A 21,086-nucleotide genomic window follows, 5' to 3' on the forward strand; every position below is an offset into this window, starting at 1 on the left:
TTATTTTTTTCGCGGAACATTTTGATTTCTATATAGAAAATTCTTATTTTATTATAATTTAAAATAAAACATTTTACAATAATTTTCGCTTTTACAAGTGTTAATTTATTATTGTTTTGTAGAAAATTTTCAACTGTTTACTGTTTTGCATAGAAATCCTATATTTATTCAATACTCATGCCCTGATTTCTTTATTGTAAATTTATTTCATTATTTCAAATTTCTATTTTTTTTTCTTTATTAAATAGATTTTCAGTCCAGAGCTGGCTCATCTCTCAAAATTTCTAATTCTCCATTGAAATTTTATTTTAATATCGACTCGTGGAAGCCAATGATGTCATAATAAACACATTTTCTCAGTTACTCTGATGGTTCTTTCGAATAATTTTCCCAGGAACTTCTATTCCACATATCGAATATGCTTTAGTCAATGGTCCTTTCATAAGCGAATCATAGAGTAATGAATTTATTATAGACCAATTATTATTTTGGAGTTCGGATCATTCGATTTATACAATTAACCAACATATGAATGATGTATGATATAATATCCCAGTAGGTCCATTGGGTTGATATGACTTCAATTATTATTTATACAGGCTACTACAGACTTTTTAGCTTATACAAAACGTCCTGGAAGTCGTAATTTGAACTACTTAAACATTCAAGTCCGTGAACCCAGTGCTTCTAAGGCCCTATAAAAAAAGTTTGCGAACAAACCTCATTGTCATTGTGCAACTTGATGTTGACTAGATAATTTTGGGTACCTTGTCTCTTGGATCTCATGTTAATGGAAATTAGGATCATATGCTTATTGCATCGAATTGGGTATATACCGATGATGAAGACATTGCAAATGTCTTGATTGATCTGGATATCGTGGGCTGAACTTGAGAACGTTTTGGAGTACCTTGAGCATCTCGTATTCCTGAATATTAATCACTGGCTTAACGTTCAGGATGACCCATCTTATCTGAGTATTCAGAATGATGAAACAATGTGGTTTACGATTCAAACATTTCAACTTCATTTGCATGCTCTTAGAATCGAAATCTTCCCAAGGTCTCGGATATCTGAGTTTTCAGGGTCAGTCAAATTTGAGCTCCCATATTTTTTCTGTAAAGCCAATATCTAGATGAACAATTTTGCAGAAGAAAATGGTGGACTAGCTCTCTTTTGTGATTTTATAGACAATCTAAAACGCTGGGCATATATGACCCATCCGTCCTGAAAGGGTTGAGATTTGTTTTGGAATTGAATTTCAATTGTTATTATAACACTATTATTTAACCTAGATTGTTTTAGGGATTCGAGTGTTTTTTTCTGGAACACTGATTTTTTTTCTATATCGCAGGAATATCCTTAGTTCTAAGACTCTTTTATGAATTTAGAAAGCATTATTATTAATTAGAATTTCATGTTGATTTTTTAAATGCAAGCTTCTCTATGTCATAACCTTTTTCATACGCACTACTAGAATTTTGTGCATTTAGAACATTTAGGTGCATTATTAAATTTTTCGATCAATTATCCTAATTGTTCAATATCATAAAAACTAGGCTTCTTAAGCCTAAATTATAAAATAATTATTCTGGAGTTGCAAGGGAAACCCTTCAGAATATTGACAAGACATTCTTCGGAGTCTCAACGGAAAAATCTTTAGAACTTCAACCACTTTTTTTTTCCGAAATTCTGTGGAAGAGTTCCGAAAAATGTTCGGTAGAAATTTTGATGCATACGATGAAAATTCCAATAAACATCAAATTCCGGAGAATTTCCAGTATAAATTAGAAAAAAAATTCCAGCTGACTTTTGTTTACAGAATCTCTAAAATTTATTTTCAAAATCCTGGGCAACATTAATAAATCTACAAAGGAAATTCTTCTAAATTTCCAATGGAAATTTTTTGACGTAGAATACGTCTTACGGGAAAATATAGGGGGGGGGTCATTCAGCTGAATCAAATTTAAGACCGTCACGAAAAGTGGTCAGGAAGTATGAACTAATGACTCATTAGAAAAAATTAAATAAACGCACTAAACTATTGAAAAATTGAATATCGTCAGGAATTGTTGAAAACTTGTTATACACAGTTCATTTCCTACATTTCGTAAAAACATGAACTCTCATTGTACATTTTGTAAAAACATGAACAATTTTCAAAATTGTAGTTGCAGTCCGCTGATGCAAAAGTGTCGGCGGCGTGATGCCAAAAACCATCTGCGGCGGTGGCGTGGTGCGGCGAAAAATTTTAAATATATTTTTCCATTTTTCCTTTCCAATTTTTTTTGTGGAAATTAAGACTGAATCGCAACCTGTTTTTCCGTTATTTTTTTTTTCTGGAAATAGGATCAAAGGCTAAGATGGTCAAATAACGCAGATATGCATCGGCGTTGCGACCGACGCTTCGTTACCGTTTTTTTCCGATGCACACCTATGTCTTTTTAACGCTGAGTTGGCATCATCTCGTTTTGCGTTCAATGATTAAATCGAGCCGGTGTCAAGCACGGTGTCATCATCATCAATAGACATAGCCCGCTGTCATCATTGAAGCGCAGTATGAAAAAAAATTATAGCCCGGGACACCCTGGCTACGATCTGGCGATGGGCTAAACAATAGGATGTCAATAGCCTGGATTAAATCATTAAATTTTGATGCTTTGTATTTTTTAAACCGCTGTTGTTATTCCCCAAAAGTTTTTCGTGTAAAAAAAACCACGTGGTTCGAGAGCAACACCCCCCCTCCCCCCATGTGGCTTATCGTGGTCATTTTCCAAACCCCCCCTCCCCCCATATATGACCACGTGGTTTCTGGACGGCCCCTTTTTGCCTTTTTGCCTTTCTCGTATACTAAGTATACGTAAAGGCTATATGTTCGCTCCAAAAATGAACTTTTTATAGGAGGCCCGGAGACCCATAGTGATATATACCAATCAACTCAGCTCGACGAATTGAGGAGATGTCTGTGTGTGTGTGTATGTGTGTGTGTGTGTGCGCACCAAAAGAGCAAAAAGTTTAGCTCACTTTTTTGAACTTACCCTCCACCAATTTACTCGCAACAGGTTGCGCAGTATACTTCCCCATTGTTTCCTATTGAAAATTTGCCGGATCGGACTATGGGCTTGGAAGTTATGGCCAAAATACTTTTTCTCATAAAAAAGCGCGTAAAAAAGTCTAGCTCACTTTTAATGCACTTACCCTAAACGGATTCCCTCACAACAGGCTGCATTCGACGCAATATTCTGTCCCATTGTTTCCTATTGAAAATTGGACGGATCGGACAATGGGATTGGTAGTTATGGCCAAAATACTTTTTCTCAGAAAAAAGCGCGTAAAAAAATCTATCTCACTTTTAATGCACTTACTCTGAACCGATTTCCTTGCAACAGGTTGCATTCTTGTCTGACGCAGAATCTTGTCTCATTATTTCCCATTGAAAATTGGCCCGATGGGCTCAGAAGTAATGCCCAAAATACTATTTTTTTCCCGCACGAGAAAGGCATCATCACCGCTAGGTGGAAAATCTGGGTTTTTTTATCTCAATACGAATCTGTTAGTGAGGAAATCTTGGAAATCGGTCCATCCGTTCATGAATTGTATTGCCTCAAAAGAAATTTAAACTCATTTTTATATATAGAAGATAGAAGAAGGAGAAAAGATATAAAGATTTTTCAGTTTGGTAGTTTTGATTTTGTTCTTGTATTCAGTAATCCTACATTTTAGCGTCTTAAAGGCAATGCACAATGGGAAAAATGTCCATAACGAGAATAAATTCAATATCTCGGTTCGGTACAGGCGGATTAAGCTGTAATTTTGACACAAATCGTAGGACTTTCTGAGGAATCGTGCAAAGGGTGTTAAGTTCAATTGTTAAGTTCAATTTTTATAGATTTTTTTTGCCAAAAATCCTGTTATGTAAGCTCTATTTATTGCACGATGTTGGGAATTGAGGGTAAAACGAGGTCTTGCAGCTTCGTGCAGAGAACTTAACCACCTTTGAACGATTCCCCAGAAAGTTTTTGATTCGTGTCAAAATTTCAGCGCAATCCGCCCATACCGAACCGAGATATTGAATTTAATCGCGTTATGGACATTCTTTCCCATTGTGCAATGGAACAAGCATAATGAATTCTTCTCTTATGAACTGCACATGCCGCTTCAGCTTTAGTTTGAAAATAAATAATTATTTCTTTACAAATGCTTAGAGTGGAAGGCGGTTAGCAGCTGAATTTTCCTTCTAAAACGTATTACGATGAGGAAATATACAATAGCCGAATTGAGTGTTACATAATTTATGAACAGTCGCTTAATTAGAAGCTACGTTATAAGCTTTCATTGCTGATTTGCACCTAAAAGTACCTAAATAGAAGACGAATTATTGGTCCATAAATTTTTATAGACTTATCTAAAGGTAAGTTTATGAATGTAGAGCAATCTTCGGCCACAGTTTCATTGCCACTCTCTTCCCTCACGCACAATAAATATTAACAACGGTTGTATAAACAACACCCCTACCCTCAAGTTCAAGCTCAGTGAAGTGCGCATTCCGTCATCACTTGTATGCCTTCCGCAGCTGCAAGATAACAGAACATGTGCCGTACCTCGTGCTGTCGATGACGAGCCCCCAAATTTGGAATTTGTTCAGCCTTGCCTGGTCTGGCCTGGCTCCTCACAATCAACAGCCAATCAGATACACAAACGTATAAATGTACAAACATGTTGTTGTAATGGAAGAAGCAAGTTGATTATTGCGAGCAAAAGATTGAATCAAACGGAATGACGCGGTTGGCCACCACGCGAAGAAGAAATACAATCAGTAGGAACTTTCCTCGAACTAGAACTATGTATATGTATCATTCATTATGTGTGATTATGATGATATGAATGGCAAGATTTGCCACCGATGTCTGGTTCATCTCCTTATGCTAATATCGACTGCAACACGACAGTCAAACCGGTTCACCAGCTGTAGTCTCCTCGTCATCATTCATTGAGGATATTGCTGTAGTATCGGAATTCGATTCAATCTTGGAACTAGAGAAAAATCGTTAAAACGCGGCTCGTACGAAAGGAGCCGATCGTTAAAATATAGTGTTTACGCTCAAGCCTCCATTCTTATTCCAGCGAAGTAAACGATTAATCTAATTAGATTGGCATGGTTGACCTATGTAACTGATAATAACTTGTTTACATCGTCACTACTGAACGTCAGTGTATTTGCGCCATTCATCACCACTATGTGATGTGATCGCTTCAGCCTCGATGGATAGATGTAGTTCAAAATTTCACAAAGCAGATTATATTAATGTTTTTATCCTGAAGCCTATAAAGAAACCGATTCATTTCTTTCAGAGGAGCATTTTGCCCTACCATCCCGAATACTCGCAGAAAAAAAGAGCACAGGCCACCGCGATGGTGGTAACGGCGGCGCGCTTGCTTTGATTTTGATTTCGCGTTTCGGGCTATTTCCTGTTTGCAAAGTTTGCTGACGGTGACAACAATATTGCTATCGACAAGAACAAATGTACGGAATCATGCTCGAAACGTTCGAAAGGCGTTCGTTGGTTAGTGTTGATAAGATAATTAAACCGGATTATTTATGTCGACCAACTCTAGGAGTGGTTATGACGTGTTTTGATCACAACGGCTATATAATCCAGATATTGTAGAGGAATTTTCCAAGGTGTCTAAAGATTTCTCAAACGAAAATTTCCAAAAATCTCATGGAAAGTTTTATCAAATAGCTACTCAAAATATAGGCACCTAATATTCGTAGGGGAGGGATGCTAAATATGTGCCCCCTAAGCAAATCTTCGAATTTAACGATGATAATGGTCGAAATTATGTACTTCCAATGTGTTAACCAATAATTTAACTTACCATCTATAATACGGAATAAAAATTTGGACGAAAAACCAATTATATTCCGAGAAAACGATTTTATTTTGAAGCGCTGCATTTTCGTGCAAATTCAAACCATGCGAGTTGATACGGGCCACCCTGAAGCTAAAACGCGTCAGCCTAAAAATGTACACGGAAGAAAAAAAGTACCCAAAATTGAGTACTTTTAAACTTACTTTTGAGTTATTTTTTCTCTTCGCTTTCATCCACTCTTTCTTTTGTTGTCAAAAACAAAAGAGCCAAACAATCCAACGACGCCAGTTCAATACGGGAAGCCAATTTTGAGTTTTATTACCTGAGGTCTAAATTGAGTGAATTAAACTTAAATTTGGGTCAATAAATTTTCCGTTGGGTACTTTTTTAACATGGGAGTAAAGGCAAACTACTTCGACCCTACTTACTCAATTTTGGCTTCCCGTACGGATGTTCGAGGTTGGGTGAATTAAACTCACTATTGGGTAGTTTATTTCTTCCGTGTAAACAAACAGCAGTGAACTGACAGAAGAATCAAGTATCAATTTATGAAAAACCCTATTCTCGTTTCCACTGCAATGAAAGCTTATGAAACGTTAATTACTTTTTTTTTGCTAAATTTACTAATTGATGTAAGAATACAAAATATATTCATTCTTTAACTTACTTGGTGGGCGCATGTTAGCTTGTGCATTACGGACCCATATCACGATTTTCTGTTCACGGTACATGTATCACGCTTCCAAGAAACTCCTGGAGTGAGATCTTAAGCTCTACATGAGTAACCAACGATCTATCGCAGCGGTTCTCAACCTGGGGTACATGTACCCCTGGGGGTACCTTCGCTGGGCCCAGGGGGTACCTCGGACAAAAATGCGTAATAGCGGATGAATTATATTTTTTATCAAAACTTATTGATAAAGTTTTGATAATTTTGTTTTTTTATTTTATTTAAAAACTTTGTCTCGTACGTGATATGCGCGATTAGTAAATCATGGCCTATTGAATCCTGCCCTCCACAACCAGTACAATGAATGAGCATGACGAAAGATCAAAAGGGCAAAACCTCGAACGAACAAATTTTAAAAATCTTCTATGCAATCTACCTGATCAAAACAGAATGTTGAATAATATGATTCTTGATTAAAATCTAGATTTGGATGCCTCCATTCAAAAGGCTTGAAGCCTCTCTTTAGGAGGCTCGATTTGGTCCTGCAAGAGACTGTGAAGCGTCCATTCAAGATACTCCTATGCCTCCTTAAAGTGGATAAAAAGAGGCCGTTCAAGAGGCTCGGAAGGCTTAAAAGTGTTTATTCAAGATACTCCGAAGCCTCCTTTCGGGGGCTCAAAAGCTGCAATTCAATAGGCACGGAAGAATCCTTTCCAGAATCTTGGAAGCCTCCTTTCAAGAGCTCGAAAACCTCTCATCAAGATGCTTGGAATTCGGAAGCCTCCTTTCAAGTGGCTCGGAAGCCTTCCATAAAATGGCTCGTAAGGTGTTTCAAGACACTTGGAAGCCTCCTTTCAAGAGGCTCGGAAGCCTCCTTTCAAGAGGCTCGGAAGCCTCCTTTTAAGAGGCTCGGAAGCCTTCTTTCAAGAGGCTCGGAAGCCTCCTTTCAAGAGGCTCGGAAGGCCCCCTCCAAGAGGCCCGGAAGGCCCCTTCCAACAAGCGCGGAAGGCTCCTTTCAAAAGGCTCAGCCTCCTTTCAAGAGGCCTCAGGCCTCCTTTCAAGAGGCTCAGGCCTCCTTTCAAGAGGCCTCAGGAAGCCTCCTTTCAAGAGGCTCAGAAGCCTCCTTTCAAGAGGCTCAGCCTCCTTTCAAGAGGCTCAGAAGCCTCCTTTCAAGAGGCCTGGAAGCCTCCTTTCAAGAGGCTCAGGAAGCCTCCTTTCAAGAGGCTCAGAGCCTCCTTTCAAGAGGCCTGGAAGCCTCCTTTCAAGAGGCTCAGAAGCCTCCTTTCAAGAGGCTCAGAAGCCTCCTTTCAAGAGGCCTCAAGCCTCCTTTCAAGAGGCTCAGCCTCCTTCCAAGAGGCTCAGAAGCCTCCTTCCAAGAGGCCTCAGAAACCTCCTTTCAAGAGGCTCGGAAGCCTCCTTTCAAGAGGCTCGAAAACCTCCTTTCAAGAGGCTCGGAAGCCTCCTTTCAAGAAACTCGGAAGCATCCTTTCAAGAGGCTCGGAAGCCTCCTTTCAAGAGGCTCGGAAACCTCCTTTCAAGAGGCTCGGAAGCCTCCTTTCAAGAGGCTCGGAAGCCTCCTTTCAAGAGGCTCGGAAGCCTCCTTTCAAGAGGCTCGGAAACCTCCTTTCAAGAGGCTCGGAAGCCTCTCTTCGAGGCTTGGAAGCATATTTTCAAGCAGCTCAAAGGCGTCCTTTCAAGATGCTCGAAAGCCTCTTTTTAAGTGGCTCGAAAACTACCTTTTAAGAGACTCGGAAGCCTTTCTTCAAGAGGCTTGGAAGGTTCTCTCGGAAGAGGCGCGGAATCCTAGTTTCAAGAGGCTCGGAAGCCTGCAATAGTTAAAAAAAGCTCTGTAAGATGCTCGATGTATAAACTTAAATTGAAATGGGAAGTTTCAAACAAAATTAAAATTTCAGAAAAGTTTATGGAGAGCCATAATTCCGTTAGTTTTCAGGTCCATTTTTCATATATCCTAAGAGTTACGATTATTTTCATTTACAGCAAAAAAAACATGGGGGCAAAATGCAAAAGTTCAATGGGGTACCTCTCAAGAAAAAGGTTGAGAACCGCTGATCTATCGGACTGCTTCGAATGTTATATATGCCCTATGTGATACGTAGAATGGAATGTGTTCACATCATAGTTTTTTTGATAGTCCAAGAAATCTCTGGATCAAGGCCATAAGGTCTATAGGAGCATAAAAAAATCGATCGGACTGTTTTAAACATGGTACATGTCCTTCATGACACATATAATAGAATGCGTACCCAGCATAGGTTTTAGGTCGTTCAAGAAATCCATGGAATAGGTCTTTGATTTAAAGATTTCTTAGATTGTTTCAAATATGGGACTTGCCCTTTGTGATACAAAGAATATAATGTGATCATCGTATGAGTTCATGGCCATCCAAGAAATCCTTGGAATAGGCCTTTAGGTCTACATGCGGAACCAAAGATTACTTGGATTGATTCAAATACGGTACATGCCCTTTTTGATGCATAGAATAGAATGCGTTCCAAGCATAGGTTCTTGGTCGTCCAAGAAATTCCTGGAATAAGGCCTTAAATCTACATGCGTAACCAAAGGTTACTTGAATTGTTTCAAATATGGAACATGCCCTTTTTGATGCATAGAATATAATGTATCCAAAGTATGAATTCTTGGTTGTCCAAAAAAATCCCTGGAATAAGGCGTTTAGATCTACATAAGTAACCATAGAGCAATTGGATGATTTTAAATATGATACAGGCCCTGTGCCTATGCACCACAAAGGGCAATTCTCTTTGTACTGTAGTAGATCTTAAGGCCTTGCTCTAGGTATGTCTTGGATAACCGACATCCTATGCCGTAGATACATCATATTCTATAATTCAAAATGGGCATGTACCACATTTAAAATCAATCGATTTATCTTCGGTTACTCGTGCAGACCTGTGTGGCAATCTCAAGGAATTTCTTGGATGATCAAGAAGCTCTGCCGCTGACTTATTCTATTCTACACATCCAAAATGTCATGTACCACATTCAAAACAGTCCGATTGATCTTTAGTTACGCGTGTAGATCTGAGGACTCCAAGGATTTCTTGGATGACCGAAAACCTCTGCCGTTGACTTATTCTATTCTACACATCCAAAAGGGCAGGTACCACATTTGAAACAGTCCGATACATCTTTAGTGATACGTATAGATCTCAAGGCCAAACTCCAAAGATTTCTTGAATGACCCAGAATCTTTTTCTTTTTTTTTGTGTCTTTATTAAGGAGACTTTCAGCCCGAGGCTGGCTCGTCTCCGAACCCACCCAGAATCTCTTTCGATAGCTTATTCTAGTCTTTACATTCAAATGCCATGTGCCATAACTGAAACAGGCCGATTGATCTTTAGTTACGCGTGTAGATCTGAGGACCTAACTCCAGGGATTTCTTGGGTGACCGAAAACCTCTGCCGTTGACTTATTCTATTTTTCACATCCAAAAGGGCACGTACTACATTTAAAACAGTCCGATTGATCTTTAGTTACGCGTGTAGATCTGAGGACCTATCTCCAGGGATTTCTTGGATGTCCGAAAACCTCTGCCGTTGACTTATTCTATTCTACACATCCAAAAGGGCATGTACCACATTTGAAACAGTCCGATACATCTTTAATGACGCAAGTAGATCTTGTGGCATAACTGCAGGAATTTCTTGAATGACTAAGAATCTCTTTACGTTATCTCATTCTATTCTACACATCCAGAAGGACATGTGCCATAATTGAAACAGTCCGATTGATCTTCAGCTACGCTTGTAGATCTTTAGCCCTTACTCCAGGGATTTCTTGGATGCCCAAAAATCTATGCTGAAAAAACTCTATTCTGAGTAGTCTCCATATTAATAACTACTCTCCCTTCGTCTCTTTTCTTGCCTTTTTGTTCTCTATTTTGCAATTTCACTCCTTGTTCCTTGCACCTCTCACGTTTCGTTTCTCACTACTCTCATCCCATTTATCAATTGTCATATTCCTCTTCATGATTTTTTACTGCTCATTTCTCACACAAAGTATCTCGCTTATTACTTCTCACTTCACTACTTGCTTCTCGCTTTTCACTGATCACATCTTATTTCGCACTTCTTACTGCTTGCATATCGCTTCTCACTTATCAATACTCATTCTTTTTTCTCGCTTCTTCCATCTCACTCCTCAGTTCTCATATCTCAAATCTCAGCTTACAATTCACGATTGATTATAAAACTATTGAGGGCTTTTTAGTGTAATTCTCAGTTCAAGTGAGAAGTAGGCACTTGTTATTTCTCACTTCTCACTTTTCATCACTCATAACTTCTCACTCATTACTTTTCACTTTTATTTTCTCACTTTTCAATTATTACTGTTTTACTTTTTAATTGATAATTATTTAAAAATAAATTGTTATTGGCACAAGCCCTTTTCAAACTATTACATCCATACTGCCGCTAACCGCAAGTCGAGCACATCTGTATATGGACGCCCATATACAGATGTGCTCGACTTGCGGTTAGCGGCAGCATAGTCAAGCACATCAGACGGGCACGTTTTATCCTGCATGCAGAGGTTTTATTAAAATGTGTGTTTTACTATGAAAAATGTAGTAAAGTTAACTTTTTAGTAACTCGGCACAATCTTTACTAATTTGTTTTTCCAGACATGTGCAAAGATTATTGGAAAAATGTTTTTATCTAGTGGAAAATCCTTAAGGGAACGGAAGCTTAAATTTTATCAAAAGGCGAAAAAAAAACAAATTTATTTTAAAAAAAATATTATAGATGTCTTTACTATTATTTTTAATTTGTTGATCTAAAAACATGCTTAGGCGTAGCTACCCGAGCAGGAGAAATTGGCTCAATAATACTTAATTCTGTTATTGATACCATACTCTGTTATGAACTAGCCCTGCATAAGAGGTAAAATACCAAAGGAATAATACCAAAAACTAATATGTACATTGTACAATATTTAAGCCATAACAAACTCAGTTATTGAATTGAATTTCAATACCAAATGCATAACCGATTATTATTCGTTTATTATTGAAATACCTAAGCATGGTATGCCTCAAGTATTCTGCATATAAGTTTTTGGGATTATTTTTTGGTATTTTACCTCTTATGCAAGGCTAAATCATACCAATTTCTGTTATTGAGGTCGTCGCTCCTGTTCGGGTACCATCGGTTTTGTAACTTAATTTAGTCTATTAACCCAGAAAATGCAATGGCTCGTATTAGCTGACTGGCGCATTTTAAACCTAGTTCCCCTACATAAAATTGGCGAAAATAAATTCGTTCTTAGATGTCTAATTTCTTGTCACATTTGACAAATTTGATAAAGGGGTAGCTCGAAAAACTATTAATTGCATAGATAACATGGAAATAAGATATCATGCACGAGACGAGCCAGCCCAGGGCTGAAAGTCTCGCTAATAAAGACAAAAAAAAGATATCATGCACAATTCTAATTTAACTAATGTGACCAGATAAATTTTGTGTGAGCGCGGGACAAAAAAAATCATAGTTTAATATGTTTTAGTAATACGCTTAAATCAAATCTTTCTATTTTTATTTGTTACTAAGGCTTAGTTTGCTAATTGTTCGATTAACGGTGCACAGCCTTATGTGCCGACACCTTCCTAAAACAATTTTGAACACTGATGGCAGTGAGATATTGTAAAAACAAGGCCGAATATATTAAATTACTCAACGCAAAGTAATTTAAGCAATCAACATAAATTAAAAATGTTGCATGTTGGAATTGTTGGGTTAATTTACTTTTCATCAATTTAAAAGTTAAGTGAAATATCGCATACCCTTATCACGGTTTGGCGAAACCGTCGAAAACAGCTTAGTCAGATTTACTTAACTAGAGCGCGGTGGATTGACATGTTCAAACGTGCTCACATATTGGACAGTGTACGATATAGCGGTACATAGCCGCGATCGTCATTGATGATGATGCATTGGCGCATATGTATAGGACACTAAAGTAAGAATTTGTTTCGGTGAGGAGCGCGGAATAATAACTTAGCCAAAATGATAGAGACAATAAGAGTCTTCATTGAATCTACATACACGTATACAGGTGTATTGATCTAAAGGGGTTTGTTGCCCAGTATGAAAAACAGAGAGAACATGATTTTGTTCTTACCAATATAAACTTGAAAGGAAATATTGATATTGGGGTCTGAGTGGTTCGGAAAAGGAAGAGCCGACCCGAAGTGGTAATGATTCTTTTGGGAAAGGGGAATTTAATAAAAAGTCCAGTTGAAAGAAAGAGAAAAATATTGATTGATTGATTTTTAAGAGTATACTTAAAATCAAAGAGTAATACAAGCGGTAGCTGTTAATAGCTCGGCGGTATGGTGCGCTGTTTTACAAAGAACCCATGCTGGGTTCGAATACTGATTTTAAAGTGATAATTTTCACAACTCCGTTGGTTTAGTAGTATCATGCATTATGAAACATTTTGGGACTTGTTGAACATTGCTCTGGGAGACAGCAATGTTCAAGTTTAGGTGTAAAGAAAGGGGCAGGACTTAGAGATACTCATTTTATACAAAAAAATATATGAATTAATACATCAGTAAATTGAAGTAGCCACTTGAATGTGTGCTCGAAATAAGAGAGTTTCAGAGAGTGGAAAGAGAACAGAATTTTTCCAAGAAAATTTCAAAGGGGACATCCAAAAAAGGGGGCATAGTTTCGTAAAGTATGGAAGTCCAATATTAAGGCTGAATTAGCTAATTTATGACAAGAAATTAAATAACTATTGTAAAAATTTGGAAAAAAAGGAAGTTGTTTCGGAATTTATGGATTTTTCAAATAAGCTGATTAAGCATTTCGTGCAAGAGAACTTTAGGGAGCATCCATAAAGAATGCAAAGTTGAGTAATGAATGGAAGCTAAAAATTGAGGATATTTACGAAGTTGAAATTAAAACCACATAGTCTGAACAGATAAATGTGGGATGAAGAAAATGATTACGTTATTAAGGGATTCTCGGACCTTTCGTGGGGTCCAAAGTCCAGTATGATACAATTCATGAAATCATTATGAAATTTAGAACTCGGATTGACTATATATACCGTGCGCTTTTCCAAGCTCGGGGTCAGTCCCAAATATTCAGCAGCACCTTTATTGGAATTCGGCGCTTTCTAGGTTTCCCTAGCCGGCCTACCGAACACTCCAATTGAATCAGGGTTGTCCCTTAGACACCTCGTCACTCGTGACTAGTGCACGAATCGAGATCTAAGTTTAAATTAATTAACTTCTTGAAAAAGATAAAAGTGAACAGTTAAATATTCCGTCGCGGTAAAAATCGAAAAATCGGTGTTAGAGTCTCAGAATAAGTATCGATAAACAAAAAGTGTTAGTATCTCTAGGAAAGACATTGCCATACGGAAAATAGTGCAAAAGTTTGTAAAAACGAAAATATTCGGGTTTATAATTATACGAAAGTGTTAATTGTAATAATTGTAATAAATAAGTGCTGAAATGTAAAAAAAGTTTATAGGGTAACCGGCGGTAATGTTGGCCCTGGATGTAACATTGGCTCTTCACGCAAATTAATCAATATTTCAGTGATAATACGTCGATTTGTAGGGAGATATTAACCACTGCTTCTATAGAAAAGTGTATCAAACATATATCTGCTTCATAACTCTAGATTTATACACTTCTTAAACTATTACAAGCATTTATCTTGCGTGAAAATCACTTTGACTCGGTTTTTAGCAGCCATGTTTCGTTGACTTATGCAGACTGGCTGTACTAGAGTTTTTCTTTTGCCCAATAAAAGAGTTTTCTGAATGAACATACCTGCTTTCGCACATCAGATGAATGGATAACAACCACACTATGTCAGATATCATTTTTATTTCACAATTTCCATTAGTATAGCGACATAATTAACCAAAACTTTTTTGGACAATACTGGGGGCACCCGTAGCCAAATGGTGGTATGTGCTTTCGATTTGTAGCACTACGTTAGTATAGGTGAAACTCTAAAATCAAAACATTCTCACCAATAACCCGTACTGGAGAAAATAACCGAAAGCTGCAGATAGAATATCCGATGCTTGCGATTAGGTTGCTAAGAATTTTTGTTAAAACAGGTTAATCCACTCAGCGGTTAAGTTTCATTCGCAAATTACATAACGCTAAACTCAACCCACACCAAGCCTCTAGTAATGCTTCATATGTATGGTAGGATTCTGAAATTTATAAAGTCCTTAACGCTCAGACAAGTACAAGAAACATCATGTAGTTTGTAAATGGGCCCTCATGATGCTTTTCTCGAATCACGATATAATCGCTTTCATTCGCAGAACATACCAAAAATAATTGCCTACCTTACGGCTTCCAAACACGATTCAAGCAAAAGCGATTCAAGCATCAACCTTTCGTGGTTCGATACACCATTTTCTTCATAATTTCGCAAATAAATGATTAAATTAGTGTAAGAATATTTAGTTTTATCATCTTTCGCACGAATCCTACAAACATTTTCTCAAATCATAATGGAAAGATACAATGGATCGTATGTTTCACTAGATAAACTTTCAACGTCATTTCATGTGACTAATTTCAAATCAAATTACTTGACAAATACCTTCATCATAATTTTGATTTACTATTGCTTGCAAAAAGTATTTTGATCTGTAAAATGATACCGAAAAGTATTCTTTCAACTCGGGAAGTTGAAACACCTGAGAGTTTTGAGAGAATTCACAACAGCTGATCGATATAGAGAGGAGTGGAATCAAACGCACGTACCAATCATAAAACTTCAATGCAGGCAGAGTTAAAAACAAGCATCCAATAATTTTATTTATGAATAATTGTGTAATAATATCAGGTAGTTGGCACAGTTATAACTGTTTATGCACAGTACAAAGCAAGGAATTGCCTAGAATAAGTTTTACAATTGGCTTTCTTTAGTAGTGCGTTATGCATCATCCCCACCTAAAGCGTTGTTTACGTTTTGGAAAAAAGTTTCTTGGAGAGTATCGCAAGAGCGAGAGCAACACAACTGCCATGGTTTCAACTAGCAGTAAATCTCAAAATTATGCGGCAGTAAATAATCAACGTATGCAATTTGTTTGAAGGTACAACATGAGGGCTAGAACATGTAGCCTTTTTGCAAATGCAGTTTTTAATATAGTTTTCATTTTTTTAAACTTGTACACTTGCAAGTATGGTAAATATTTGGGAAATAAACGATTCATATAATAGTATTTTCGTTAGCATGTCCTTGGTAAGCGTGCTATTTGGGGGAATCTGAAACCTCTGAAACGCACTCTAACAGTCAGTGTGGTAGTATTTTACATGCAACCAATTAGAATTCACGCTCAATAAGATGATTTGATTTTCTCCATTTGTTTGCATGCTGCCTTTATTTAACGCAAGCAAAATGACTGGTACTAGAAAAAGCAACCCATCTTTATCTCTCGTATGTTCGAAATCAACACTCACTCGTCCCAAGTGGGCTGAAAAATTATCCACATGATAGGGACAAGGATGCCGATCTTTTGTCCATTTCTCTCGAGACTTTCGCTGGTTTAAGTGAGATATTGCGGACATTTATCGTCGTCTTTTGCTATTTGGCGTCAAAACCAAATGTAAGCAAGCTGGCTGGTGGAATAATTCTGGTTGGAAATGCAATATATGAAGATTTATAACGATAAATGTGCTTAACCGTAGCATAATGGGCCAAGGTTTGAGCCGTTACCCCTAAATGTACAAACAAGTTAATAAAGTTTTATTCTAACCGTAGTTGAGTGTTTGAACTAGAAAAACCGAAAGACCAGTGCCGCGCCTTCGGCTTAGAACGCTTCATAGTTCATTTGTACGTGAACAATACGGAAAAGGGAAGTTCGTTACATATGGTGACAGCGGTGGGATAATCCATTTCTGACTGGTGGTAAAAAAAAGAAGTCCGATTCATATGGGACGGGACATTTCCACTCCGTTACATATGGTGACCGCGGCACACCTTTCCCTGTAGGGTTCGCTATAACGGCAACTCATTTTAGAAGTCAGAGCTTTTTTCAAACGTTGAATGTGTAGCTGCCATGGAGTTACGTATAATTTTGAAGTTTAGCGGATCCCTGTCCGATAACTGTAAAACTGTTAAACTGCGTTGCAGTTAAATGACTTTCACCTGTTGATCGTCTAGTGTATAGAATTTTGTTAGATTTTTTTGTAGCGATAGAAGCAATGATTTCGAATCTCGAAAATTATTTTCCGAATAACCTAAATTACTGTTTCTAAAATACCTAACAAAAGTAGATATGTATTGTGATTATGAATTAATTAGATCATATTTTTCTAAAACTCTATTCTGGTTGTAGCTTTCGCTTTCAGGAGTATGGTCCACGGTTTTTGTTCCAATTTATTTCCAAACAGGTGAGACTGAATAGATATCTGCTCAGAAAATCAAAAATTCCGTCCCATTTCAGATTGCTTGCGATTCTGCAGGGAGATCATCGTGCTTGAGTTTTGCATGCAGAATCGCATCGTTCCGCTTATTCGCCAAAAGGGTTTTCGCTTCAAAAAGCACCAAAACCCAATAAAAGCGTATTTTATGTTACCTATTGATTTTTTCCATTGTTTTAAGCAAAGAAAGTAAATTTGATTGATTCAGCGGAGAATAACACGTAGAAATCAAGCAACGATGCAAACCGCGAGGCGAATCATGAACGATTCTCTGTGCCATGAGTCGGGTGTTGTTCGACTCGCGCTTGATTTAAATTTTGGATGAGATTTAAGAATTTGGGTTTTTCCCAACACTGCTATCGATAACACAGTAAAGGTCGTATTCTAACTTGGGTAGATTTTCTGCAAGATATTGGTCCGCATGGCATTTAAATGGAGTGGAAATTTGGACATTCCGTGTCGAAATCCAAGCAATTACGCAGCAGGAAATACATGGAGGCAAAATCTGCTTACAAGAATCCCAGTATACAAGGCTTGGGTAAAACAAACTTGTCGTGTTCGGAGGAGACGGCCTCATCCGAATCAGCCGTCTCCAGCTGCTGCTCGATCCGCAGCAGCTCGGAAGCATTACTTCTTCCCGCGAAATACATCACAAAACTGAAGCTGATACCGCTCATCTGTCACTCACACATCTGGCACTCATGTCCAATCCCTACAAAACTATAGAGATAATTTAGTCTGAGTTACAAAAGAACATTTTAATCTTGATTTCTATGATCCATATGATTGCCTTGCAAAACGTTAGTCTTAGTCAAAATTATTCATTTTAAAAATCTAATAATTTCTTTTAAAATACTAAGTAATAGTTCATAATGTATTTTATTTTTCTGTATTTCGCGGGACATTATCTAGAAATAAGTTGAACGCGGGACGTTTCGCGGGACGCTTTTCAACGCGGGACAAATAGTGAAAATGCGGGACTGTCCCGCGAAACGCGGGACGTATGGTCACATTAAATTTAACAAGAACACATGTTCATGAATACGCACAGCTAGTCGGAATCAACATATTTTGAAGGAAATATTCAAAACATCAGAGAGTACCTTTATAATTTTCGTTATCAAATTTTTGACAAATATTTTTAAAAAATAATCCCGTACTGCATTATCCCGAGACCTCTGCACTCGATAAATTTTAAATCCAAAATTTGTGAGTAAAGTAACCAGAACCCGACACATCTACCCTACACAAATTATGATGATCTTTGTAATGTTGATAATGGCCGCATCACATTGACAGTAATAACTAGACACCGTTACGCGCTTATTATTGTTTCTTTCTTTACTCGAACTGATCCACGCAAAATGCATCGTTTCTTAGCGAGTTTTTTACATTCTACCTTTACAACCAGCGCGAAACTTCTGAAATAGGAAAACAGCAGCAACGATACATTCGTGCAACAGGGAATTAGACAGAAAGTGTGAAAAGTGTTTGAAAAGCAGAAAACCAACGGCGTGGAATGAGTGATCAGGTGCAGAATAAAGTTGGTCTAAAGAAGGCCAACGATAGCAGATCCCACGAGTCGGATGCTGGGGAAGATACCGTGTATCCTCCCGATACGAGGTAAATTCTTGTTCAACATCGAAAAGTTTTTTTTTATTCAGGTCCGCAATAAAGATATCACAACTTCTCTGAGAACGTCACGAACGAATGAACATGATTGTAACAACGAAACAGGCTTTATTCGTGTAAATCCGTATTAACGGCAAGTAATCAATTACAATAACTCCTGACGAAAATGGTTTATCCTATTTTCCATGGGTCAATTCAAGTCGAGGCCGTCCGTCTTTTTGGGATGTACATGCCGGTGCCACGTAAAAGAAAGACAAAGTTTCCAAATTAAAATTAGGTAGCAAGAGCACCCGATTAAAATTTCCACCGGGCTACTATTGGTAATCAAGCTGTAGAGTTAGTCAAATATTGGCCCAGAATTATGCAAACATTTTAGATGAGATTTTAATTGCAGAACTTTCCTTATATAAAATATGTTTTATTTTTGAGATTTAAATAGTGATGGAACAAATGACAGAATGCTATATAACATTGATAGTTTCATATTCTTAACTGAAGTTGAATACAGTATCACAATTAATGTTATCAACTCTCATTCCTGTGCAAATCAACATGGTTCTTTGATTTTGGTGTGTTTTATGCTTTTAATCGGGTGCTCATCGAGGAAAAACGTTCCATCACGCGTATCATGTTGTCCGTTCCGGCGCCGTCACGCCCAAACGAGGATGTCATTTCACCACTAATCAACCTTTCTCCTCGAACAGAAAGGCACTGCGGGGTAGATTCAGTTGATTATTATTGGACTGGAATAATTCAATGCTGAGCGAGGCTGCTGTTGCTGCTATGTCCCACTGAGTGTCGATTGATTTGAACGCAAGAACGCGTAAGGATCAATGAGCACTGCCGATGGAGGCACATGCTCTGGTGAAATATTGAAAATCTTTGAAAATGATAGTCGTAGAAATTTAATTCAAATGATAGACATGGAAATAAATCGAATCTTGATTCATAATTTCAACCGAATCAAATTGAAATTGAATACAATTTCAACAGAAATCAAAACCAGATCAGATCAAAACTAAGTCAAATCGAATTATTTCGAAACTAAATTGAACCAAAATCCAAATGAAATCAAATCAAATAGTAATCTAAATGGGCTCGAAAACAAAATGAAATTGAGCCAGAATTTAAATTGTATAGAAAGTAAAACGAAACCAAAATTAATTGAACAATGAATTGAAGCAAATTAAAATCAAATAGAAATCGAATTTAAATCCATGATTTTGTCGAATTGAACCAGTGGATTCCGGATGGAAACCTTATCGGATTCCGGATGGAATCCTTATCGGATTCCGGATGGAATCCTTATCGCATTCCGGATGGAATCCTTTTCGGATTCCGGATGGAATCCTTTTCGGATTCCGGATGGAATCCTTTTCGGATTCCGGATGGAATCCTTTTCGGATTCCGGATGGAATCCTTTTCGGATTTCGGATGGAATCCTTATCGGATTCCGGATGGAATCCTTAACGGATTCCGGATGGAATCCTTAACGGATTCCGTATGGAACTCTTAACGGATTCCGGATGGAATCCTTGTCGATTTCCGGATGGAATCCTTGTAGGATTCCGGATGGAATCCTTGTCGGATTCCGGATGGAATCCTGGTCGGATTCCGGATGGAATCCTGGTCGGATTACGGATGGAATCCTGGTCGGATTACGGATGGAATCCTGCTCGGATTACGGATGGAATCCTGCTCGGATTACGGATGGAATCCTGGTCGGATTCCGGATGGAATCCTGGTCGGATTCCGGATGGAATCCTTAACGGATTCCGGATGGAATCCTTAACGGATTCCGGATGGAATCCTTAATGGATTCCGGATGGAATCCTTAACGGATTCCGGATGGAATCCTTAACGGATTCCGGATGGAATCCTTAACGGATTCCGATGGAATCCTTAACGGATTCGGATGGAATCCTTAATGGATTCGGATGGAATCCTTAACGGATTCCGGATGGAATCCTTAACGGATTCGGATGGAATCTTAACGGATTCCGGATGGAATCCTTAACGGATTCCGGATGGAATCCTTAACGGATTCGGATGGAATCCTTAACGGATTCCGGATGGAATCCTTAACGGATTCGGATGGAATCATAACGGATTCCGGATGGAATCCTTAACGGATTCGGATGGAATCCTTAACGGATTCCGGATGGAATCCTTAACGGATTCGGATGGAATCATAACGGATTCGGATGGAATCCTTAACATATTCGGATGGAATCCTTAACGGATTCGGATGGAATCATAACGGATTCCGGATGGAATCTTTCGGATTCGGATGGAATCCTTTTCGGATTCCGGATGGAATCCTTTTCGGATTCCGGATGGAATCCGTTTCGATTCCGCATGGAATCCTTAACGGATTCCGGATGGAATCCTTATCGGATTCTGGATGGAATTCTTATCGGATTCCGGATGGAATCCTTATCAGACTCCGGATGGAATCCTTAACGG

The 21,086-nt window shown here is 38.1% G+C and overlaps 1 protein-coding gene across 4 annotated transcripts in view; it reads left to right on the forward strand.

Moving 5' to 3' along the window:
* Window positions 1-21,086, forward strand: part of LOC134207759 (uridine phosphorylase 1) — a 137,091-nt gene that overhangs the window by 88,373 nt on the left and 27,632 nt on the right. For 2 of the 4 annotated variants that reach the window (XM_062683629.1, XM_062683630.1), the window contains exon 2: window positions 18,400-18,611. The exons of 1 other annotated variant lie outside the window; for it this stretch is intronic. In XM_062683629.1, coding sequence (XP_062539613.1) covers window positions 18,508-18,611 — 104 coding nt within the window. In that variant the 5' untranslated portion in view covers window positions 18,400-18,507. Of the gene's footprint in view, window positions 1-18,389; window positions 18,612-21,086 lie in introns of those variants that run through there. One more of the 4 variants, XM_062683631.1, reaches the window with a different exon arrangement.

Source organism: Armigeres subalbatus, chromosome 1 (genome assembly GCF_024139115.2).
Source record: "Armigeres subalbatus isolate Guangzhou_Male chromosome 1, GZ_Asu_2, whole genome shotgun sequence".
In the NCBI taxonomy this organism is placed as follows: domain Eukaryota; kingdom Metazoa; phylum Arthropoda; class Insecta; order Diptera; family Culicidae; genus Armigeres; species Armigeres subalbatus.